The sequence below is a fragment of the Silurus aristotelis genome (genome assembly GCF_946808225.1).
Source record: "Silurus aristotelis genome assembly, chromosome: 10".
In the NCBI taxonomy this organism is placed as follows: Eukaryota; Metazoa; Chordata; class Actinopteri; order Siluriformes; family Siluridae; genus Silurus; species Silurus aristotelis.
The window spans coordinates 14,882,718-14,909,049 of record NC_139583.1 but is presented as its reverse complement, the minus strand read 5'-3'; the positions used below and the strand labels follow the sequence as shown (position 1 = coordinate 14,909,049).

General features: G+C 35.7%; 2 protein-coding genes across 6 annotated transcripts in view; one reads left to right on the top strand and one right to left on the bottom strand.

Moving 5' to 3' along the window:
• The first annotated feature begins 944 nt into the window (after positions 1 to 944).
• slc38a8a (solute carrier family 38 member 8a) lies at positions 945 to 8,930 on the top strand. Of its 4 annotated transcripts, none has more exons than XR_014535439.1 (10): positions 945 to 1,186; positions 1,875 to 2,073; positions 2,731 to 2,887; positions 4,016 to 4,120; positions 4,432 to 4,489; positions 5,135 to 5,249; positions 5,441 to 5,588; positions 7,043 to 7,105; positions 7,369 to 7,420; positions 7,514 to 7,580. XR_014535439.1 is itself a non-coding variant. In XM_083552699.1 (10 exons), the coding sequence occupies exons 1-10, from the start codon at positions 998 to 1,000 to the stop codon at positions 7,614 to 7,616; spliced, it is 1,188 nt and encodes a 395-aa protein (XP_083408825.1). In that variant the 5' UTR covers positions 945 to 997; the 3' UTR covers positions 7,617 to 8,930. The 4 variants fall into 4 exon arrangements, 3 of the variants coding, with proteins under 3 accessions (XP_083408825.1, XP_083408824.1, XP_083408826.1); XM_083552699.1 differs by having other exon boundaries at positions 2,854 to 2,887; positions 6,921 to 7,105; positions 7,514 to 8,930; XM_083552698.1 differs by having other exon boundaries at positions 6,921 to 7,105; positions 7,514 to 8,930.
• A 1,223-nt stretch (positions 8,931 to 10,153) lies between these two features.
• The window catches only part of necab2 (N-terminal EF-hand calcium binding protein 2), an 84,491-nt gene continuing 68,312 nt past the window's right edge, over positions 10,154 to 26,332 (bottom strand). Inside the window, exons 9-13 of one of the 2 annotated variants that reach the window (XM_083552703.1) lie at positions 22,991 to 23,047; positions 17,151 to 17,263; positions 15,346 to 15,423; positions 14,724 to 14,815; positions 10,154 to 11,617 (exon numbers count right to left, since the gene is read on the bottom strand). In XM_083552703.1, the coding sequence (XP_083408829.1) occupies positions 11,589 to 11,617; positions 14,724 to 14,815; positions 15,346 to 15,423; positions 17,151 to 17,263; positions 22,991 to 23,047 (369 nt within the window). In that variant the 3' untranslated portion in view covers positions 10,154 to 11,588. The remainder of the gene's footprint in view (positions 11,618 to 14,723; positions 14,816 to 15,345; positions 15,424 to 17,150; positions 17,264 to 22,990; positions 23,048 to 26,332) is intronic. The other variant, XM_083552704.1, reaches the window with a different exon arrangement.

Here is a 26,332-nt window from a genome sequence, read left to right as displayed (position 1 = left end):
AATCAAAAATTACTAGAACACACATGAAAACAAGAAATTTGGGAAACCATTGCTCAGAAGAGAGAGAGAGAGAGAGAGAGAGAGAGAGAGAGAGAGAGAGAGAGAGAGAGAGAGAGAGAGAGAGAGAGAGAGAGAGAGAGAGAGAGAGTAAAGGTGTAACAGAAGAGAGAAACAAGGATGATTAAGTATCCTTATTTCTACATTAAAGTTAAAGACACTTTACAGTGTTATCAGGGGGCACTAGGGACTCTGGCAAGACAAGCTATAGCACGATAACTAAAAGGAAGAGCCAGAAGGTAACACAAACATGAGAGAGCTCTGGGATAAGCGACGTTCCACAACACCACCATCAACAATCCTTAGTGAATGTGTGAGAGTGGGGGGACAACATTAACCAAACATCCCAGTTCACTAAAACACTACATGTCCACGATCCCTCCATATCTGCTCCTTTACCTAAGGAAAACCTACTGACAAAAGGCTTAAATACATGTTTTCAACCTAGACTTGAAAACTAAGACGGTCTGAGTCCCGAACCCTAATTGAAAGGCTTTTGCATAGCTGTGGGGCTTTGGAAGTGAAAGCTCTTTTCCTTGAAGTATTCTTCATTATTTGAGGTACCAACAAATTGAAGATTGAAGTAGGCGTGCTGGATCATAATGGAGCAAAATTTCGCTAATACACTGTTGTGTGAAACTGTTCAGTGCTTTATACTGAAACAGAACCCTCACACCCAGACACCTTAATACAAACTTTGTACAGACAATAACACAAAGTAAATTATACCAATGAAACAGATTTATTATAGAGTCATTTAACTGCTGAGTTGTGCACGTTGCTATGCTAACACAGTCAGTGGTCACGTAGTGACGTCAGCGTCAGGGCCCACCTGGGTCAAGGCAAGCTCCGCCCCTGGACCTGCCCGTTTATTCTATTAACTAAAGATCAAACTCGCGCATTTCCTGCGTGCAAGAGCGTTGAGTTGCTGGATGCAGGTATGGAGGTGCAGGCAGGAGAAAGCCCAAGTTTTTTAAACAAGCCAACAGTGAACCCAGATAGAGCGAGGCTGGGCTTCTGCGGCGCGGTGTTCATCATGCTGAAGTCCGCTCTGGGTGCTGGACTGCTCAACTTCCCCTGGGCTTTCTCTCGAGCTGGAGGAGTTCAGTCTGCACTCACAGTGGAGATCGTGAGTAACGGTCGTTATAACCAACAGGCTAAAAACACTTATCTTCAGCTAGAGTCGAGAAATAAAGCTTTAATGAATATGAATTTAAGAAAGATTTATGTTTTTTTTATAGCACTTTTCACAATGGACATTGTTTTAAAGCAGCTTTACAGAACGTTAGAATTATAGAAGAAAACAAATATTTAATATAAGTGATTTATGCATATTTATCCCCAATGAGCAAGACTGTGGCTAGGAAAAACTTCCTTAGATTCTATGAGCAAGAAACCTTGAGAGGAACCCGACTCAAAAGGGGAACCCATCCTCATTTGAGTGACACCCAGTGTTAAAAATCCTAAAAACATTACAAACACCAGAGAGTAAGAAATATCATGAGCATGCAAGACATGAATAATAAAAAATTATGTGATAAATAAAAAAATAAAAAAAATAATAAACATGATTTTTGGATAAAACGTTTCAATATCCACCACAGTGATATAAATATATCTGAACCCTTGGCTTTAGTCCAAATGAGGTCTAAACTGTGACCAGTATTGGGATGACAACGTAATTATTTTTGTTAATTCTCTATTTTGACGTAGAGGATACTATGCCTTTGAGTAGTAGATTTATAAAGTTTAGAGTCATGGACAGTCAGGATATAATGTTTTACCTCTCTCATTTATCTGTCATTTTCCCCTGCTAGTTTTCTCTCATATTCCTCATTAGTGGACTGGTGATCCTGGGCTACTCTTCTTCCATCAGTGGCCAGAGCACATACCAGGCTGTGGTGGGTCATCTCTGTGGGCCTGCTATCGGCAAACTGTGTGAGCTCTGCTTCGTCTTCAATGTCTTCATGATCTGTGTGGCCTTTCTGGTTATACTGGCAGACCAGCTCAAGAAATGTAAATAACATTCATAATGTTCATGTTGTTTCACCTCAAGGTTTCCTAATTGTCATTTAATAGTGGAGTCAGCAAAGTATAATTTTAAATAATTTTGCAATAATTTCCTAACAGCAGTAAATCATATATTTGAATGAAGGAATTACACAGGGCAGTGCGATGCCCCAAGCTCTTAAACTGGGGAAAAAATGTATGTGACCCACTAGCATCCAACCAATCAGTATTATCAGCATCTCTAATGATCTGATAGTAAGGTTGAATGTAAATTTGGGATGCTTTTCTTCTTCCACTACGACTCAAGACTTTCAGAATGTTCAGTGCTTGAGGATACCCTCCTCATTTATCATTTATATGATTTATATTTATTTATGATTTATATTATATATAGAAATATATTTTTATTAATATTTATTATTTTATTATTCTATTTTAATTAAACAAATTGAGTGTAGGTTTTTGGGATTCAGCTTCAGATAAATTTCACTTCCAGTTACTTTCTCAGCATATATAGGTAGCAGAGGAGAATTAAGAGTGTCCAATATAATGAAAATGTAAATATTACTCAACTAATTATGTGCAAATACATAGTACTGACAATTGTAATGCCTTAATAATGCCTTTTCTTATTTGTCTCTCTTTGTGTTGACTGTATGTTAGTGAGTCTTTCCATGTATGAGCTAATCACAGGTTCAGCTGGAAATGCGATGCCTCATCATTGGTACACAGACCAGAGGTTTACTCTTTTCCTTGTGTGTCTCTTTGTTATTCTTCCTCTCTCAGTTCCTAAAGACATTTGGATACAGAAGTATACCAGGTGAGAAACTGTCATAGGTTTTCTATAATTAAGAAAGTAAACAAAAAACAGTCAGAAACCATGGCACAAACATGAATGAAGACAATTTGCTACTACTAAATCCAGTGATCAAGCTTAGATATTGATAGCATTTTTTATGGTGACATTTATAGTACACAAGCTTTAACATTCAAATCTCTTATTGCACCACTATGTGCGATTAGCACAAATGACTGTAACTAAAGATTTTGTTAATTAACTAATCTCTTATATTTTAGATTAATCCGTTATGTGGATTGCTACATAATTATCAAATACCAAAAGAAAAAACATTGCAGTCCATGAATGCCACTACAGAACAAAGTACATTTACATTTATTACACTTGCAATATGCCCTTATCCAAATCAGCTTACAAGCAGTAGAAGGTTAAGGGCTTTGCTCAGGGGCTTAGCAGTGTCAGCTTGGTGGTGGTGGTATTTGAACTTACAACCTTCCGATCAGCAGTCCAATATCTTATCCAGAAGTTATTGTATTACATGCATTTTTCCTGGTTCTGCACCTTTTGTACCTGTGTTTTCAATTCTATCTATCCAAATTCAACCTGAAAGCCACAATCCACTGTCCTTATTGCTACCTGAAACACGGAAATTCACTTTTTCAATCATGTTTGTGCAAAGTGAGTAATCTTTGGGACAAAAAAACTGTATTTATACACTGAAAATAGACACAATTTGCGATCGACTCCAGAGAATCAGTGAACCTAGAGAAACCCCCGTGGACGAGGGGAGAATAATGGAGCTCCATGCAGAAAATAATCTCATAGATATGATTGTAATGGTTTTTGAAGTCGTTATATGGCTGTGTGTATTTTATACATTTATTGGTGGAATGCAGTAAGTGCCCATCCATTATATAAATGAGTTTCAATTGACTGGGTTTTCTCAGTAGGCAGTTTTTTTTGTTGCCAATTTACTCCGTAATCACACATCAGATAAAAAAACAGTAGACAGAAATTATATTGACATGATAAAGTACTTTATTATTGCTTGATATCCAAATCGCCAAGCAGTAAATAATAAGCATTACTGTGCACATGTCTCGGAATTATTTAACAAATAATTTTTCCTTTGTGTTATGTCATCTATAGCGCGTTAGGCACAGTAGCTGCCACCTATTTGACTGTAGCCATTCTTGTAAGATATTACACAAGAACAATCCCTGAGGGCGTCCCATCCCCTTCATATAAAACTTGGTAGGTATTTGCTTATTTACATTTTTTTAATAAGCCTATGTGAGTATTTACTAGAAAAATAGAGATACTCGATTCCTCTCATGTGTGTTGACTTTCTAAGAAATATAATAAATAAGGGGCATTGTGCCAATAAATAAAATTTCAGAAAATACTTTCCTATGAACTGCTAGGGATAAGTGCAGTTAAACCAACCTTTTTCTTTATATGCACTGTAATATTAGTCCTGTTAGTCTTGCCATAGTCCACGCTCTTTTCAAGTCAAAACAGTATGGGAAATCCATACTTAAATATCCATCCACACTTTTTTATAGGATGGGCTTTTGGGCTTCCATTTTCAGTGTCATCCCCACTATCTGCTTCGGCTTTCAGGTAAATGTCTTATTCATCATTTGTTATGTAGTGGGACTAGCAGTTATTGCAATTTTCCATGCTGCTATTTAACCTTGGATTTTTACCATACTCATAGCTTATGCTACCCATTTTCACTGCAACAATCATTATGTTTGAGTGAAATGTTAGATTTTTGAAATCCCATGTATTGCTTTTTGGATGAAAAAACCCCCACAGTGGATGTGCACAAAGTCAAGTGGGAGGATCCATGATCCTTCAACAACCATGGAGTATTTCAGTTCGCAGAAAAATTGCCCTCTCTGATCCATATTAGTTTATGAGATGATCATTTTGAGATATACAGTAATTTTTTTTTGCAGAAAACCTGCCTATATGGAGGTATGCAGAGGTATACTAGTCATCCCTGCTTTATAACTTTTATATGCTGCTGCTTAGTTGAGATCCAGAAAGAGTTCCCTGTGGCACTACAAACTCAATACATTGTTTTAGTGGTTTTATTGAATGTTTTTTTTTAGTGTTGTTAAAGTTTCAGAGAGCATAATTTATGCGAACAACAGCAAAGCCATAATCTCAGCCAAAATGATGTAATTAGTTAAAAGTGTATGGTTATTGTGGGAAAACACTGCATTTCTATTGCTTTCAGTTTTGTTGTTCTTTATCCAGTGTCATGAGTGCTCTGTTGCCATCTACAGCAGTTTGGAGAATAAGAAGCTCTCCAACTGGGTTATGATCTCATTATTGTCTATGTTCATCTGCTTTATTATCTACACACTAACTGGTGAGGTTACACCTTTAATTTTTATGTAATAGCAAATAAATAATTTTATGAGATCATTCCCTTGCAATTTATTGTAAATCAAATTCATGATTTTCCTTGTTACAGTTTGTGATATGTGGCTCTTTTTGAGTGTTTACTGCCCCTTATAAATAATTTCTACTTTGATTTATTTTGATTTTTTTTTTATTTAGGGGTCTATGGGTATCTCACTTTTGGGAGGAATGTTGCTGCTGATGTTCTGATGTCATACAGTGGACACGATGTCCTTATGATCATTGCACGATTACTTTTTGGGGTCTCTATTATCACCATCTACCCCATTGCTCTTTTACTTGGAAGGTAGCATATTACAACATAAATGTTATAATAGAGTGTTGTAGCTTTATAGATTTAATTGATGTGATAAGTACATAAATGTTTTTTATGGTGCTTTTGGACTTCAGTACAGGGTTCCACCTTAAAGATGTAGGGGAAAAACATTTTTAGGTACATTTCCTGGTAATATATACCCTTTCATTTTTCAGACATTTGCACAACAAAAAGTGTTTGGAAACTATAATAAAAAGCTTAACATTATTTATCAAATTTACATTGTCAAGCCATTAAACATGAATGGAACAACCTACAGAGCCATTTTTAAGACTTTTAACTTTTGTACATGACCCTTTCACTAGATTTGATTCATAATTTTGAGGTGGGATATTCAAGAAACAATTAATCTTTACTGGACAGGTGCAGTACACAATCTTTCAAAGCAGACTCTCAGCCTAATGATAAGTAAGGGAAGAGACAGCAATCACTGAAACATTTATAGAAAGACCTAAAAGCAGCAGGATCAAGAGTTACACAGAGATCAATAAGCAGTGAACTGCACTGTAATCACCTCTATTTCTACATCCAACACACACAGTGGTGGACGAAGTAAACAACGCATGTATTTTAGTAAATGAGATACAGTAGGTAAAATATTACTACAGGAAAAATAAAAGTGCTCTATTTAAACTTTCACTTGAGTAAAAGTGTATTCAAATGTCCCAAATACTATTATTTATTATGACTATAATGTCCTATTATAATGTTTATCACAAGACTCTTATTTAACTCTTATTAACTTACTTTATATAAAGGAATCTAATGTTACTTTTACACCCATCTATTATTAGAATGATATTAATGAGTCAAACGCTGATCAATATCCAATTATCATGAGCCCAAAACTTTTTCAATGACTGCTCATATGCCATGGGTGTAGTGGCAAGTTCTGCTTGGTGTTGAACTGACAGTTCTAGCTCCAATGACCCCCGGGTAAATCACGTCATGACCTAACGTCTCCCCCATTGATAAGTTTTAGTTTCAGAAACTAGAATGAATGGACATTTGGTGTCACCCAGTTGAGAATTGGTTCCCATTTTGGTTCCAGACATCTGGTTTGTCTCATGTTTACTTCCTCATACCATCTATAGGGAGTTTTCCCTGCCACCTTTGCAACTGGCTCTCATCAGGGATAAACTTATAGGAACAAATTGATTTTAGAATTTATTTTCTAATCTCTTTATTTTTACATAGGGTTTTTTCATTGTTAAAAGTGCTTTAGAAGTAACATTGAAATAACATTGACTACCAATGTTAATTTTATTAGTGCATAACTTTTCGCCATTGTATGTTTTATAGGTTAGTGATTCAGGATCCATTACTGCGGCACAGACAGATACAGTCTTCTGAGACCTGCATCAGAGTTGCCTTGACTGCAGTGTGGATCATCATCACTCTTTTTATTGCTCTGTTTGTTCCAGATATCAGCAAAGTCATCAGCATTATTGGTGGCATTAGTGCATTTTTCATCTTTGTCTTCCCAGGTTAGTCTGCATTCAGTACGTTTTATACTGCACTTATTAGTGCATCATACTGCATGACGTAGCTGAATTTGCCGTGTGATATTATATGACTTTACTAAGAGGAGAAATGGCATTTTCAGTATGCTTTAAGATTTCTGGAGATTTACTGGACAATTTGTTTGACAGTGTACTGAGTAAATTACTTTCCTCAGACTTGGAATGTTTTGATTATTTTATAATTATTGTTATTATTACATTATTATATTGTCATTTTTCGCTTGCAGGGCTTTGTTTAATATTTGCCATGCAATCTCAGTCAATATCAGGAAGACTAAGGTGAGACTGGTGACAGACTGCCTTCGTTGTTTTGATTACAATTTGCAGTTTCAACTTGTCCAATATGCTCACTTTTTGTACTTTTTTTTGCAGGTGGATTTTAACTGCATGGGGAATGATCACAATTTTATGTGGCACATTCATTTTTGGCCAAAGCATTTTCTTTGCCATTATGCAGGTCTTTCATAAGCTATGATTTCTGCTAGCATTTGAAATGCTACCTCTAAACAGAAATCTTCTGTTTTCAAATAACTGTACAAAAGGCGCAATTAACCTAATTTTACAATGCATTGCTCAATGGTGTTCATTTCTCAATGTAAGGTATTGTATTAAGCCTCAGTCTTTTGTAACTATCAATGTTTTTGTCTTTTTTTACCCTTCTTTTAACCAGGGATAGGCAGTATTTATGGTACATGCACGTATTTCAATTATAAAATAGGATTTTGTCATTTGTATTTGATAGGGTTGATGAAAATGGCTTTACATTTTTCTATTGTAATACTTCATACTTTTTTTAGTTTTATAGTTTTTATAGATTTATAGTTTTACTGTAAAATACTTTGTAAGAAGTCTACATGATAACATCATAAAAATGCAGCCTCAGATTGGTGCCTACTCAGTAGTTTGCCCAGAACAGTAAATGTATCCATATGGAAGAAGGTATTCAAGGTAAAAAAAGTTCATTTAATCATTGTTGAAATGCTAAAATGTTTGTTTTCAACTTCCAAATAGGTGTCCAATGACTGATAAATAAATATTTGATTGCTGAATATTGTACCCTAATTGAAGTGATTGCTTACCATTGCATGAACTTGATTGCTTATCATTGCATGAATGACCGAATGACACATAATATATGAATATATTTATGATTAACAATCAAATGATTAATAGTTAGAAACTAGTTGCTATGAATACTGGTGCCATCAGTTGTTTTTTTTTTTATTATTATTTTTTTTTATGAATGACCTGTTTGTCATTGAGTCAGTGTTGCTGATGCAAAGTAGAACTTTGTTAACAAACACCAAGTAAATCAGGATACAATTATGAGTCATTTGCAAACAGTTAAACTGTTGGATACTTTAAAACTAACCATCATTTAGTAGATCATAGGGATATGAATGTGAATTTTTGATCTGTTAACTGGTTGCATATGTCTGAATCAGTATAATTGTGAAGGGATTGATCAAATTATTGCAACAATCAATTGATGGAAGGTTGCAAAGAAATGTCATTCCACCTTGTAAAAGTATTTTTTTTTTTTATACAAAAATACAGCAGTTTACTTTGATACATAGTGTGGCTGCTGTATTGTGTAATTTATTATAACACACTTAAAGTTAAGGTGTTTGGTATTTTATTTAAAAATACATTTTGATCTTTCCCGAAACCTGTTTGAAACCTTTCTTCCCCATAGTTACAAAAACCTGTTCATATTTGTATGTTGTGAAATTATATTGTGAAATTGTGGCAGTGCTCCCATTGTTGATTTTTAGATCAGAGTCCCATATAAAGTGAAAATATTTAAGATCTGGCAAATATAAATTTGCTTGTAACCCTGACAAAGTTTAAGAATTAATGATTAAATTAATGACTGTATATACACACCGGCAGTCAGATGAGTTTACTTCAATTGAATCACTATTATTATAATGCCCTAAACCAAAATATACATAATAATATTCTCATTGCTCTGAGATCATAACCAGATTCTAAATGAGTGCTGTATATTGCTGTAATTAACTGTAAAATGTAAATATATGGTATGCTTTGATTCTTATTTAGCTTTTCTAATTAGTTCTAGATTGTCTCAATAAAAGGCATTGTAACATTTTTTAATATACATTCAGTTATCAAATTCCTAAGATATAAAATATAAGGTGTTTGAAACGTTTTGGTGAGCAGTGTATACACACTCATCAAGTTCATGAGCAGGTGTTCCTGTTTTTCCTAATAGGAATACCTGTATCCTATCTTGCCAACTAAATGTGGCAGCCGCATGATGCATATAATCATGCCTAAACAGGTTGGCACTTGACAATGTTCACAACAAATATCGGAACGTGGGGAAGGGTGGTAGCATTACAGTGGCTTTAACTGTGGCATTTGTGGCTTTAACTGTTGGTTGAAAGTTACCTTTCAACCAACTGTGGTGAGCAGAAAAAAGTTTTATGAGCAACAACAATAGGAGACCACTTTGTGCTTCATGTCTTTCAGCCAAGAACAGAAATCTGTTCTGCATGAAATAAGCTTGCTGACCATAAACCTTGATGAATTCACTGCCACAAAATCTACAATTATAGACCTGGATGTAATCCTTAATTCTGTCATTTTAGTTCTACAGTGCTAACATATATAAAATGTAATAGTATCACAAAAAATATATATATTTCTAATTAAGAGTGAACTAATATATGATTATATTTAACTATTGAAATTAATTTCCAGCTCCCCTTTTTAAGCTTAAGGTCCATGAGGTAATGTCTCATATTGCCTCCAACACATTTTTCACATTTATATCAACACTCCTATTTCAATAATTAATCTTAAATCATGCAGGCTATTTAGTGTTGAGTCACTCATCACACTGATTGCCCAAAGTGTGGTAAGATTTTCACACTGCCATTCATTTATGTTAATGGATTAATTCTTAAAGTTAACAGTTAGCCTTTTAAAAAAACATTTCTGTGGTTTATTTGAAACAAAATGTGTAAAGACCGCAAAAGGAGACCGTTTTCATTCACGTTAAACCTTTAATTCTGTTGAATTACATCACTACATAATCTAGGTTAACAAAGTTAAGACAAATATAATATTTGCATCCCTGCAATAAGTCTCTACAATCAATTTCAAGAGAGAAAGCTATTTCTTTACGGAAACATACACAGGTATAAGAATTAGTGTTCTGTTAAACAATGCCATAAAAGTGCCTGTTCATACATGATTTCTAGTGTTTTTTATGTATTTCTCAGTTCCGGTGTTTTTAATTTAAGTAATATAAAATTAAGAAATGCACAAAATCCATTGAAAGTAGCATATCTAAATACTACAGCGAATAAGTTACTGGACATTCATTGAAACATGCACTCACGTGAGGGATGGGGAAAGTGAAGCCAAGTTTCATGGGGAAGAAAACGGTTAGGAATGTACCACAGCATTGTGGACATTTGCTTCACCTCAGACCAGTTCACATCATACGGGAGCCCAAGCAATTTGACAAATTTCCATTCACAAATACATAAAACCTGCATGCCATAATTAGTACAAAGGATGTTTGGTTAGAGGTGGTAAGATTCTAATTGTTAATAATTAATAAGGATTAACAGTTCATTTTCAAATCGTGTTGTATAAGTCTCTTTGTAAACAGTAAACCGCTCATTAAATTATGTAATGAAATGCACAACAAAAGATTTAAGGGATTTAGTGTTAGAGGACATGAGTTCATTCGACTCAGTATAAACGTTCAACAACCAATATATTTACTATCAATAAACAATCCATATACTGTGGTTCTGTTTTAAGCTAAAATATTTTAAGACCATTTTTCTCTCAGCATGTCAGATTTTGACTAGATCTGTAAACTTCATGTAAGTAAACATTTATTACACAACATTCTTTGCTGCTGCTGTTCTGCGTCTCTGGTTGTGTACCTTCCCCCAGTAGATTAAAATTGTTTTGGCTGAAAAAAGCAGCTCAACTGGCCATTAAATCCTGACAGATCTTCGCGTCCATAACATGTAAAAGTCCTCAGCTGCTGGACAATTTCAAGAAAAGCAGACTATAGACATTAAATTTACTTAGTTTTCTGTTACTCTAACTCTTATTACAACCAGAGACTACTGATAGGTACATTTTCTTTTCACTGTTTTGATCCACCCAGAAGACACAAAGCAGTCCAGAGAATATTTTATACGATTCCTGAAAGCAACCTGAATAGCTTTAGGGAGGTGTTTTATGATGTATCACATTCTCCGCAGTCAATCCAACAGCATGTAAACAGTAGATACAAAAGAGAAGGGGAAAGGGCAGAAGAGATAGAGAGAGCTTTGAGAGATCATGGGAAATATGGAGGCTTAAGGAGAGGGGTATATATGTAGGGAAGGCGTGTGGCTATTCAGCTGTAAGACGAGGCCTTCCTCCCTGGCCGTCCACACTGGCTCTGTTCCATTCAGTCTCTGCTAACGCTGCACCAGGCGGCTAGAAATAGCAAGAACAGAATGTATCAGAATCATTGTGGTCAGACTTAATATTATGAGATTATATGATACACATCATGAATTACATTTAAATGTATTTGTATTGTAATTTCTAACAATGAACATTGTCACAGTACAGTTTACAATAATATTTAGGTTTAAAAGTTTAATGAATGAATGAAATGTATTCCTTTAAATATAAGTGTTTTAGTAAAATGCATTTATGTCCTATTGAAAAACTTCAATGTAGCAGTCAACCTTACAGTATCTTACAAAAGTGAGTACACCCCTCACATTTCAGCAACCATTTTAGTAGATCTTATCAAGGCAACAAAAGTGAGTACACCCGAAGTGAACATGTCAAAACTCTGTCCAATGTGTCAATATTTTGTGTGAGCACCACTGTTATCCAGCACTGCCTTAATCATCCTGGGCATGGAATTCACCAGAGCTGCACAAGATTGTTGCTTTAATCCTCTTCCACTCCTCCATAATGAAATCATGGATCTGCTGGATGTTACACATAGCACTTCTCCACCTTCTGCTTGAGGATGCCCCACAGGTGCTCAATAGGGTTCAGGTCTGGAGACATTCTTGGCCACTTCATCACCTTCAGCTTCCTCAGCAGTTGGAATCTTGGCTGTGTGTTTGGGGTCATTATTATGTTGGTACAGGGCGTCACCTCACATGCTGGACACCATTTGAGCCAAACAAATTTATCTTAGTCTCATCGGACCACAGGACATAGTAACAGTAATTCTTGCTCTTGGACAGGTTGTCTTCAGCAAACTGTTGTCAAGAAACACGGGTGATTGGGTGGACCCAAATTCAGGATGCGACAGGGTAAGGAGAAAACAGGCTTTAATGGGGAACAGGCAAACAACAAAGACAACAGAAAGGGTAATGGGTCAAAGGCAAAAAACAAAGTCCAAAAAAAACAGTCCAGGGTCTAAACAGGGCAATGCAGGCAGAGACTAAACCAGATCCCCCCTAAAAAAAAAACAGTCCAATAGAGCCTGCAAACAGAACAATGAAGACAGAGCAAAAAACACAAACCAAAAACCAAGTCCAAAGTCAAAAACAGAGCAGAGCAAACCCGGGGTCAGGAACAGGAGCGGAAGCAGGAAGAGGAGCAGGAGCAGAAACCAGAGCAGGCAGGGTGGCAATAATATTCTCGGGGGCTAGGAAACCAGTAAGATAATCTGCCCTGAGCTAATGTCTTGGGTGTCCTGAAATACGGGGAGGCGCGGTCAAAACGGCAAGATGGTTCCTTCTGGGATGATGGCCATGCAAACTGACTTGTTGCAGTATGGTCTAAGCACTGACAAACTGACCTTCTGCAACCTCTAGAGCAATGCTGGCAGCACTCGTGTCTGTTTTTTGAAGCAGCTTCTGCACCTGATGCATAGCACGAGGACTCAATTTCTTTGATCGACCCTTGCGGGGCCTGTTCCAAATGTGTTTCAAGGTGTTACTGACCTCCTTATAGTCTAGGCCATCTTTGTGAAGAGCAACAATTCTAATTCTCAAATTCTCAGATAGTTCTTTGCCATGAGGTGCCATGTTAAAGATCCAGTGTTCAGTATGAGAGAATTGTAATCAAAGCACCAAATTTAACTGCTCTAATACAAGACACACAAATGTGTATGGTCCTGTCAAGCAGACAAACACATGATTAATAGGACACATAGTTGTATGAAGTACAGCTGTTCCTACTTAGGGTGTACTCACTTTGTTTGGCAGTTATTTAGACAATAATTGCTGTATGATGAGTTATTTTCAGAGGACAGTAAATCTGTACTGCTATACAAGCTGCACATTAACTACTCTAAAATACATCCAAATTTTATTTCTATAGTATTGTCTCTTGGGAAGATAAATTAAAATGATTGCTGAAATGTGAGGGGTGTACTCACTTTTTTGAGCTACTGTATATGTATTTTGCGTAATCATGGAAAGATTGTGGTATTATGTATGTGTAGTTAAGAAAGTATGATTTCTTAAGCAGTGTAGTGATATTCTTTTATTAAATTAAAGTTATGAGCACATTCAGTAAGTAAGTTGCAAAGATGTAGTCATGGCTTTAGATTATTATACTGGTGTTTGTATAAAAATAAAGCATTTTTTTTCCAGGATACAGTAATTAGGAATATTTGGTAATTAAAGATTTTATTTAGTTTAAACTTATTGGAAAATAATATTATATTATATTATATTATATTATATTATATTATATTATATTATATTATATTATATTATTGTCAGAAATCCACCAGCCAGACCTTTCACTCCAAGCAGCTCTCCTACCTACTAATCCTCTGCACCTGGCACTCATCAGCCCCCTTGCTATATAACCTCTGTTCACACACCAGCTCATTGTCTGTTCTACAGTTTAGGCTGATGAACATTGCTGGACTACACAAGCTACAGACACTACGTTTCTGGTTTGGTTACTCTTTGTTTGCGGGACTCTGTTAGTTCTCAGAACTTTCTGGTCATAGCTTTCACCAGGTTTAGTAAACCTGTAGTTTTCGTTCTGGTTGCCGTTTTCTGCCTTGCCCGTTTGTTCTTCATTAAAAACCTCCGTGAATACTTTACAGTATGAATCTATGTACACTTAGGTCAAGTATTTAAAGAGTTACACAATATTAATTTATTTATACCACCACAATGGATTTGAAGTGAAACGGTGAAGATGTGTACAAGTATAAACTTTCCATATTTAATTCAAGAGTTGCAACACAAAATTTACAGCCATTTTTACAAATGGAAGGATTATTTGTTACTTACTGTACATTATTTGTTTATTCTAAACATCTGCATTTAACCAGCAGTACTGGTACCAACCATGCCACAGTTAAAGTCACAGAGATCACACTGTTTAATATGAATATTAATTAAATCTTTTGATCTGTATTTGCATAGTTTTATGAACTGTGCTGCTGAAACATAAATGCCTGAAATGATAACTACAAATAAGCCAGATTTTTCTTCACATTTTAAAATAACTTCTTACACCATTTGTTTCTCTGAAAGCCACCTGGGTAACATAAAAATACTGCACTACAAATAGCATCAGTGTTCAGTCAGATTACAATCTGCCTCACCTGGCACAGCCACAGTGGACATGACCTCAGGCTGGCACAATGTGTCCACTTTCACATGCTGGAAGGCCTTGCATGCTGCACTCTGGAGGTGTCTGATGAAAAAGCAGATACAGATAAACAAATAGTGGGTGTAAAAAATGACAATTGAATTCTAAAGAGATAGATAGAAAGATAGATAGATAGATAGATAGATAGATAGATAGATAGATAGATAGATAGATAGATAGATAGATAGATAGATAGATAGATAGATAGATAGTATTATATGTAAAACAATAACACAATATAAAATCAGTCAAGCTTTGCACTCACAATTGAGGCTATTGCTTTATAACATTTGGTACCAAATTTAACCATCAGCTTCCGGTACTCAATCTGCCAAAATCTATGTTTGATTAAATTATTAATAAAGCACCTGCTGCTGGTGAGAACATTACTTTCACAGCAAATCCCCTGAAGCATCAATAAGTCATAAACCCCTAATCTATAGTACAGTAGGTAAGCACTGCAGATATCACCACACAACAGCGGGGCAGTGAAGCCAGTTCAGACTTTCGATTATTATGGACAGTAGTACAAGGTGATGGACAAAAGAGCACATGCAAAAAGCAAGCTGAGAAACCTTTTCCATTCCTCCTCCCCATCCCAGAACTCATACACAACAAAAGAGAGGCCGTCAGGAAGCCGCACTGCAGTCACGCTGAAAAGAGAGAGAGAGAGAGAGAGAGAGAGAGAGAGAGAGAGGAAACAGAGCATAAGAAAACAAGGCACATAAGTAGAGTGTAAAAAACAATTCATTTTCCTGCTAGGATTTAATGTACTGGAACAAAACAGTTGTTATTATTTCAGTGAAGGAACTTAGAAATTAAATTCTTCACTGTACTGACACAAAGTCATAATTCAGAGACCAAGACTCCACTGGATGGCAGTAGTTCTTTGTATTGCATGCAGCTTACATCATATGTGTAGATAAACCTAACAATGTGTATTGACCGCCTCACCGCTTTCATTAGAGGCAGTAATCCTGCGGCTAGTGCTTACAGCTCTGTTAATAAAGCACTGCACTACTTTATTGAACACACCACCCAGTGAATGTCCTAAATTAACTTTATCAGACAACACCTGCTTAGAGTGAAAACTACTGGACTGGAAACGCTTTTGTCTCTGTGTGTGTTTTCATTTGGGCAACTAAAAATTCCTTCTCAGGTATACAAGAATGTGACTGATTTTAATAGAACATCCTACCCAAACACACACTTATGTAAGTAAATGTAAATAGGAAGAAAAAGATACTGGAAAAAAACTAAGCGGCAGTATGTATAAAAGGAGAAAGTGCCAGGAAATGAATTAAATGTCAATTCTTGAGTAATGGGAACTATTCAGAACCTGAACATTGCACTCCATCCATTATTTAGAAACCTCACATGCATCATGATGGCAGTAAAACATTCTGTCAAAAACTGTAAGGCTCTTCATTAGACCCGATCCCTGTGGATAGCCTTTGACAAATGGTACAAATGAACTATCCCAAACATAAATATACTTCTATATCTTTCAATAGATATATTTTTTAGACAGGATGATTAAGATGCACACACTGTTCAATTTCTGCTTTTGATCACTACTGTCACTACCGTGTAAGCTGTTCAGTGGATTTTCCTTTCTGCAGATGCCTCAAAATGTTCAATATTCATTCCATAATTTAAATAAAAGTGCACACTGTCTTAGCAAATCCTACCTGTCTTAGCAAAGACATCTCACCACAAACATACTTTATTAGAAAAGGTATTCTGGGTTGAGACATTCTTTATGAGATCCCTTTTTATCAAAGAAATACAGAAATTTCTGTGATTATGTGTAGTGCACAGTAGACCCCCTGTGCAAAATAAAGGCTTTGAAGCTTTGGTGTATTACGTCTGTGATTTTTTAAAAATGTGTTCCAACATTTAATCTTCAAATATTAATGACATTTTACCAAGATTGATTTAATATAAGAATAAATTATTTGCTTCAAATTCATACTGCATAAATTTTAAGGTTTTAAAACCATATCAAGGTCACAGAATTACTTATTTATTCCCCCTTGTTTTAATCATTAATTCATGAGCTAAAATAACATCTGGCCAAACAGGTTTGTCTTTGGTTCCTGGGCAGCCAGATTCACTGGAGTCTTTCCTTTGAATCAAAGGTAATAACACAGTAGAATAAATAATATCTGAAAATGACACACACCATAATTTGGTCATGGACTGCTTAAAGATTATAGGCAGTTAAAAAAAAATTAAAGTAGTATACACAAGAATGGCTCCAACCATTAATACATGCATAAACACACACAAACGCGTGTGCACACACACACACACACACACACACACACACACACACACACACACACACACACACACACACACACACACACACACTCACTGGAAACAGTCCCTCTGGGCAGAGACATTCTTCAGATACTGCTTCAGAGCCTCACAGAACTCTCCCAGCTGCTTCTGCGATACCTTCATCTCTTGGCGAATCAGGTGGAGGGACTGCAGGATGAAAGCGAGAGAGATAATAAGGAAACATATTAAAGAAATCAGTAGCACAGTGTTGGAGAAACAGACAAGATATGGAGACTCAAATTGGTTAATGAGTGCCATCTTAAACCCCTGGCAATAATAACTATGCTCCCTGGGGATGAAGTTTTATTAGTCATCATCTTTCAATTGGTCTAGAATCTTGTTTTTAATCTTGTTCTTTAATGACATTTGTTTATATAAAATTGTAACCACACCTCTCGTATTGTCCAGAGAAAAAAACTGTGAAAACGCAAAGTGCATATAATCACAAACGTTCTATAAAATTAATTAATTAAATTAATTATTTACTTTACTGTTGAGAACAAGGAGACGCTGAAATTTTTGAGAAACCCATTAAGATCTTGGCAGGGAGATCATTAGAATGTGAACTTGTTATATTCCAATGAGAAGACAAAGGTTTTGGTGCCACCTGGGAGTCACAAATTGATTCTTAAAAAGAAATTCAAATCTGCTTGATACAGCATGTGCAGTTTTTGTCAACTGAAAACTCATAAACAAGATAACTCAATAAATATGCATTGGGGAAACATCATTCCTGGACCAATGGAGGTCTATTAATACCCAGTAGACAACTCATATAAACATTTCTAAACTCTATGAAGCTAAATGGCTTAATGAGAATGCTTTCCAGTGATTGTACAGCATCCCAAACTGTGACCAATTCAGGGGTCACTCAAATGAAGTGGAAATTATTCTTTTAGAGTTGCAAAAGTAGGATGTTATGAAAACTAACATTTGTTAAATCACTGATAAATGCTAAGCAGTTGAAGGTGAAGTAAATTATCTCATTCTATTGACACCTACCAAGAGATGGGATATATTAGACACCAAGTGAATGGACAGTTCTTGTTAGTTTTTCAGAAGCAGGAAAAATGGGCATAGGTAAAGATCAAAGAGTTTCTGACAAGGGCCAATGTATGGCTAGACAATTGGGTCAGGGAATCTCAAAAAGAGCAGATCATAAGGAGTATTTGCAGTCTGAATGGTTAGTACCTACCAAAAGTGGTACAAGGAAGGACAACTAGTGAACCGTTGACAGACTTAAGGGTGCCAGGCTCACTGATGCATGTAAGAACTGAAGGCTAGCCTGCCTGATCTGATCCCACTGAAAAGCTATCCAGCAAACAGTGCTGAAAAATTTAATGCTGACTATAACGAAATGTGTCAGAACACACACCGCATTAAAGCTTGCTGCATATGGGACTAAGCAGCAGCAGGCCGATTAGAGAACCCATGCTGACCCCTTCCTGAATTGTGTATGTGTTTGAGCTCTCCCTGACCTGTGATATATAGACACCCCACTACTGTGTATAATAATTTGAATAGTTCACCAATCAAGGTTTTTTTATTTGTTAGGATGATGATTTTTATAGTTTGATGACTTGCAATCTTTTATGCAAATAATGTTTTTAAGTGTATCATCGATTATCTAACTTTTCATCCAGGGAGGAGTAATAAGGAGTAATTACAAGTATGAGAGACTTCCATTTTATGGCTCAATTATGTAGGCTAGTTTCCCCAAGGCCTGGACAAGAAACAACATGATTCCTGTTCATAAACCCTGAACTATATCAATAGCACCATCAACACACTTTAAAATGCAATTAGGAAAACTCGCTTACTGACCCACGCCCACTCTCAGTCACAATAACATGTCCCCCTGTTGTTGTTTTTTTAAGTAAGAAGAAGTTCAGTTTAATCTTTAGTACAACAATTTATTTGTGATTTCTCCTAGATATATAACCACAGAGTTATTCTGAAAGGGCTCAATTTGGATTGTATTAGTTTGTTAGTTTTCTTGCACAGCATGTAGTCGTCAAAGGCTTGGCTAAACCGCAGTGTGCTTGTCGGACTGGGTGGAAGATGCCTCATAAAATAACTATAAACAATCACTGTGCTCAATGGGAGATTTTTGTAGTCTGTTAAAACCCTGAAGGCTAGCAAATTACAGTTCACAATATTTTGCACATATTTCATATTCTTTGCTCTATTTCTATAGCACTTCCTTATTGAATTATCTGACTGCTGTTTGTATTTACTCCCGATTTGCGTGTTGCATAAATTGTAACGTGTCATGCTTTATTCAGTACAGTTTCAAACAAACAATCAGTCTTGAGCATTAAGTAATGGGAGATTTTTTAGTATTTCCCCTCCTCAGAGTATGAGGCATGCCTTTGCTATCTGCCGTCAAAACCTATATTGTATTTATAAGTATAAAAGGTTTATGAGACTACAGCGAGTTTTTGTTGTGTTTTAATAATGCATGAAATTGAGCTGTCTGAAAATGTCTATTCAAGCTTTGAGCTCTCTTGCTAGTAGAATATCCTGTGGGTCTGTACTGTGATGTGTATTCTGTAGTGTGTAAGTGGAACGAGGTACTACTGTGTGAGATAGGGTAGGACAGAGGGATGAAACCTCAAAAAAGGAGTATGGAAATTTCAGTTTCCATGGAAACTGGGGAATACCATCCTCCCTTTTTTGCTGTCTCTCCTGCATTCCACCCATCTCTCCTGCTCCCAGAACGGTGTTTAAATTACAGGTTCATTTCTCCCCTCATAATCATTTGCATATATTTAAATATTGAGCTCCTCTTAAACAGGATTAAAGGGACTAGGCTTGGAGAACAGAATTGTTTGAGCACTGATACAGTAAGCTTGCATCTTAGGCGATGTATGTGCTCTTTCTGCAACCCTCTCCATGATAATGGCCCTAAATGAGCAGGATGGCTTTCAGATAAGCTGTTATGTATTTCCCTTCAGGGTTTTCAATTTCTCTCTCCTTCTCACTTGCTCTCCTGCCAACCTTTGCCAAGCTCTTTATATCTCTCTCCTCCTGTCGCTTCTTTTCTTTTTTCATTTCGACAATCCAGATGATGCATAGTCCTACACGCTGGTCTTGAAAAGGCATGCATGGGGATTATTAAAGCCAGTGAAAGTTAGAATACTGCATAATGAAGCCTTAAAAATCCACTGAGAGAAACTGTAACAGAATACCTACTTATCATGTAGTTTTAGGACTGGCATTGACAGAGTGTCTAATTAAAAGAAGGGCTATTATAATCTGGATTTTTAGTAAACCTTCTTAATGCTAGAAACAGGAACATGAGGTACAATTTGGGTTCTGAAACTTTAGGTGTGAGCACAACTCTGTGCTTTGGCATTTTCTGTACGGCCTTCAGTAAGTCACAGGTCTCCACTATCTCTATCTGTTAAATCCTCCAAATATCTTCAAGTATTTTCCTCACTTTCAGTAAACACCTTATCCTGTTTAGGATTGAGGTAGATTCTGAGCCTATTCCTGTTATACTGGGTGTAAGGAGGGAATGAGATGAGATGCTAGCCCATCATGAGGCACTCATCTGGACATAAATACACATACTTATTTACACCTAAGGGCAATTAAAAGAGACTGACTACCTTTCACCTTCTGGTATATTTTTAAAAGGTAGGAGTAAACCAGAGAACCCAGAGGAAACACATAAAAACATGACTGTTCACATGCCTGAGCTCAGGATTAAACAATGAACCTGGAGCTGTGATTTAGCAACACTACCTGCTGTTTTAATTAAAGGTGAATCCTATCATTATGCCCCTGGAAATGCTGGACAAAACACATTAATACAAGAACAAAACTCATGACTGGTAACTTAAAATAATGTATTTACTAAATCAGGGACCTAAAGTTTGAAGCCACTTAATAATAAGATTTACTGTAGTAACTGAACAGATGATCACAATTTACTTTAACTCTGAGACATGGTGCTTCCACTGGTCCTGTCAACATCATTCCTGTATGACTTTCAGTAAAATTTCCTTTTAGCGAAGATGAAGAATGAGGAAAGGCAGTAACGTGTCACTGTACAAAGTGTATGGTATGTGCAGTCAATATAAATGGCAGCCATATAACTATCACTTTTGCGAATTTCGAGCCAGTTTGTATAGCAATCTGAGATTTTTCAAACAGTGCTTGGGTCAGGTTAATGGAGAAACAAACAAACAAACATACAGACAAACTCCCAAACCAGCAGGTTGCCTCATATTCTTATATGTATGTATTTTGTATTTGTTCACCATCTGTCCTTTCTGAATGATTTATTCATATTTAATCCCATCTACACTGAAATATAATTAAAATATTTCTTAAATTTAAATTTTATGCTGGAGTAAACACAATGAAATGTAATAAATGCATGCAAATATATTTCAAGTAGCCAGTGACAGCTGCTATGAATGATGTGGCATTTATGTCGGATAACAGCCCAAAGTGCCAAAGGGCTATAATTAAACAACCATTGAAACTACAATCATGAAAGTGATAAAAATCAGCAAAAGAATTTTTTAATGACACAGTTTAACTCAGTTTAGGACATGGGTCCTTGTACTATATTTTATGATATACACCATAAAATAACAGGAAGTTTTTTATTTTGTCTTGTAAGTTCACAAATTAATGACACTAAGTAAAGTTTTTTCTGCAAATGCTGTCGTTGTTCCATGCTCTGTGCTTTAACGCATATATCATCAGTCTCACTTTTTGATTCAGATGATTATAAACTCTCAGATGTAAATACGAAAGCATCTTTGTTGAAAAAAAAATAGCAAAAATAGTCCTTCGGTTTTGAAAACCCTACAACATGCATATGCATATAAACACACACACACACACCTAGAGCCCTCAAGCAGAGCTTGTACTAATTCTATTTGTGCTGTGACAACTGAGTGTAAAAACTAACAACAATCAATAGAGGTAAAGGAAGCGTGATTCAATTTCCTTTCAGCCCTTCATGCACCACACGCATCTTTGTGCAAATCAGAGACAGAATGCAGATAAGCTCACTTCACATGGATCTCAGACCTCTAGCATGGGTGGGGGAGCAGAAGTGCAGTTGCAGTGCTGCTCCATTAACATGTATTTTTCATCAGAAACTTTGCATAGTGCTCCCATGGTGCTCATAGCTCTCTACCATGAAAACCCTGACATCCCAAAGAGCATCAGTTCTCAAACAATCTATCATTTCTGACACATGGAGCACATTCGCTGCAAATGCAAAAAAAAATATTCACATGTAAATTATTTAACAGAAGTCAATGTATAAACTGTGAAGGTTTGAGATTTATTGGGATTTCATTTCCCATTCTTCATTTTATAAAAATGTAAGTCATTAGTTTTATGCAATTCTAACAATCACACAACCTCTGACAATTATTAGGCCTACTCAAGACCCAAATGCCTATGCATTTCTCTTCCTCTAAAAAGGATAAAAGACTCCTTTGGGACAAAAATGCAATTAAAGCTTGATGGAAAGCTCTTTCTGACGACCGCAAAAGCAGCCTTTTGCCCAGCACTTAGAAGGTTGGACTGATAATGTACCAGGCTGTTTATGGCTCTCATGCTTGCGGGCCAAAAAGAAAATGAATGTCTGAGCATGCTGTGGTTGTATGAATGGAGACCGAGCTTATTTCCTTAGATGTGGCAGGTCAGGTGCTGTTGTGTGACACTGCAGGACAGGAGTTGCTGTGTATTATCTTAAAAATAATCTGTCATGCTCATCAAGCTACCATCAAAAGCAGGGTCTTACAAATCTCATGCAGCCAATTAAGAAAAATCCACGATTAAACATCCACATAATGGATGGATGGCATGTTCTACATGCATGAGGTTTGCCCCAGTACTTACTGCGCTAGCTGTACCATCAGTGTCGGTTAGCCGCTGATGCAGGTCAAACCAGACTGTCTGTAACAGGAATAAAGACAGAAGAACCACTCGTAAAATCAGTTTTACTTCGATGTTTTCGGCTACAGCTACTTATCCACACAGACTCTGAGGTCAGAGAGATAAGTGCATGCACAAGCACAAGCTTTCTCAGTCTGGTCACAGAAACGAATTAACTAAATAGCTTCTCTGAATACAAGCGTCCTTGCTACCAGGTGATCTTCTGTCTATATTGCCTGCATACACTTTACCCACTGAAAGGTTTAAATTTTTGATGTTTTTACTTACATTTTTACTGTTTTAGGGATGATTATGAGAAACAACTGGATATAATTTATATGAAAGCATGCTATGCAAATTACATTTATTATATTACTTATATTACATTTATATTATATAAATATATTATATATTATATATATACATTTATATTACATTTATTATATAAATTAGTATTAAATACGAATTTAATACTTATAGAAATATTATTATATATATGTAACTATCAAACAAAACTACCAATTAGTGGTATCTGGAAAATAGAAATTAGTCCCATGTCATCATTGGTCAGTTTCAGACTATACTGTTCAACCTGGATTTTTTCAAATGCATACAATAATGCGGCATGGTTAACCTATCTGTCAATCTCCGTTTCAAACACCACACACAAAACGACTTTATTATTGTACTTATTATAAACATTATTATGTATTATGAATAGGAACACCTTGGTTTGGAAGCAAAATAATATGAATCCCCCCTTAATAATGCTACTTATTCATATTCATGCATTATGGTATAATTCATGAATTATGAATTCCATAAAGATAATGCACAGTTTCAACCTAATAAATAATTTGATTATCTTTTCATGAATGTTTAAGCATTTACAATGTTAAATGTTTATATCAAACATGTTTTGAACATGGATAACATTATGCAGATTTTTATGCCTAGCTAGAGACCAGATAGGACACATACAACAACTGACAGAAAGAATCGGCATTAATTACAGCTAAATCTCTATATACGTTGACAGTTCACTTCCCCAGTTGAAATGCTTGCCTGATTACTGTTGTGTTTAGCGATTCATGCAGGAGGAGCAAAGCAGATGTACTGCTCACTCAAGCACAGTAACAGCTTAAGCCAAAATGTTGCCTAAATAGACACATCTGGATGACCTGACCTTTTCCTCAGCGAGGTATCTAGAAGCATGAATTTGGAAGCATGAAATCAGATGGCAGGAAAGCATTACTTATATCAAGCTAAACATTAAATAAGGTTTATTTGAGAGGAGCACATAAGTAAATGTAAAAGCAAAAATGCTGACAATGTTTATGCAAAACATATGCATGTAAAAAATCCAGCTTTGTCTACTTTCTCATCATAAAAAGCATCTTCATACCATTAAATGAATGAGATAGATGTGGATGGTGGCTGAGATCTAGCGTCAGCACTCTCCACTTGGCTGAAAGAGCTGAATGCATAATGGTTGCTAATGATGCTATACATCTGCAGAGATCTCCTGTAGAGGCCGGAGATGATGGCTTATCTATCATGTGGTGAATGAGTTGGGATGGCTGTCACTTGGGGGGAGTGAATGGCAGGAGCTCTAGAGATTGAGGTCTTAAGGATGCCACTGCAGGATGTGAAGGAAATGCATTTTCCCTGAATAGTAGGACTGCATTATACAGATAACAAGAGCGCTGTGATGAGAGTGATGCCTCATTCAGCTGTGAGCCCAAGCTGGTCAGGCTGTTCCTCTCTAACTCACTGGTTTGTACACCATCACCTACTATGATCACCATTGCAAAAGATAGATGGGCATTTTGCTGTATCCATTTATGTATCATCAGCATGTGTTGATGATTTAGCTCCATTTTAGCCTCATAAGCTCATTTATTTTTATTCTTACCAAAGCATATTATTTATAATGTTCTGCAATTTGATTAAAAGGAAAGATATGCAGTTGGTACGGCAATATAGATTGCCATCTAAGATTATTGATTAACACAAAATTAAATTAGGAAAATGGCAGGTTTCTAAAAAGATAGAAAGCTAACAGTCATGGACTAAACTATAAAAAAACACTGTGGGGATATAGTGAATTTACAAACTTAACAATTAAGATAAATAAACTTACCAAAGATATTCATGGAAAAATGTTGACATGGGCATATTATGCAACACAGATATATTCACAGAAATGATTACACAAATAGACAAAAAAAAAGTATAGTACAAATATGTTTGGGAATGATTTAGAGGATGAAAATCAGCAAACAATACACATATCCATGTGTGTATGCATAAAAATTGCAAATGTTTTACAATAAAAGAACACTGTAAACAAATGATTAAAAGAATATCGTATCTACAGTAAACTGCATTGTCTCTGTCATCTCTCCACACTATAACACTTATCTACATAGCAACATCCATGTCTGTTCTATTTTTACTAGAGGAACTTGCAGAGGAATAATACAGTGAGCTTTCCAAAGTCAATGAATAATGGGGAATAGACTGGATTCTTCAGTGCAGCTTCAGAATTAACTTTTGGAAGGAGATTTTATTTTTTTTTTGTGGGTGAATCATTTGCCTCATTAGTTTGTTGGATTTTCAGTATACGTAGTAAAAATTAACATTCTATAGAATGGTCTTTTATTTATTTCTGTTAAGCTGCTTTGGAATAATGTAAAATAATAAAATAAAACAATGTAAATTATTTAAAAATGTTTATCAATTTGTATATTTTTAATGTACTAAATCCACTGGAAAAAAAACTGCAATTTAAATATTAGAGAAAAATCACTAGTTCAGTAGTTCTCAGACTAATGTTTAAAATGATATTTTCCATGATTTAATAAAAAAAATCTTTATTGAAAACAACCACTGCCTTAGGCTTAGAAAATTCGTTGTGCCTACATCAGTTACAAACAATGATTTTCTAATTTGATAAGTACTTAAATAGCCTATTATGTATCCTTGCCCAAAATGCTTCCTTTAACTGTTTGTTACACAGATAAATTAATACCGTTATTATTTAAATAGCTCTATTTAAGTACTGAAGAATTTTAATAAAACTAAATCTTCTGCTTTAATACAATGATTAAGAACAAAAAATTGTGTAAAGCCTTAAATATTTTGATGAAAATATACTTGAATGTTTATAAATGAAATACATATGTGAGTAGGGCATTTATAGAGATTTACAGCATGAAATTCTAATTAAATTATTTCTGCTTTGTGGTGTGTTTATCAATGTTCTCTGCTGACTTGATCTCAATGTTCTCGGCTGACTTGATC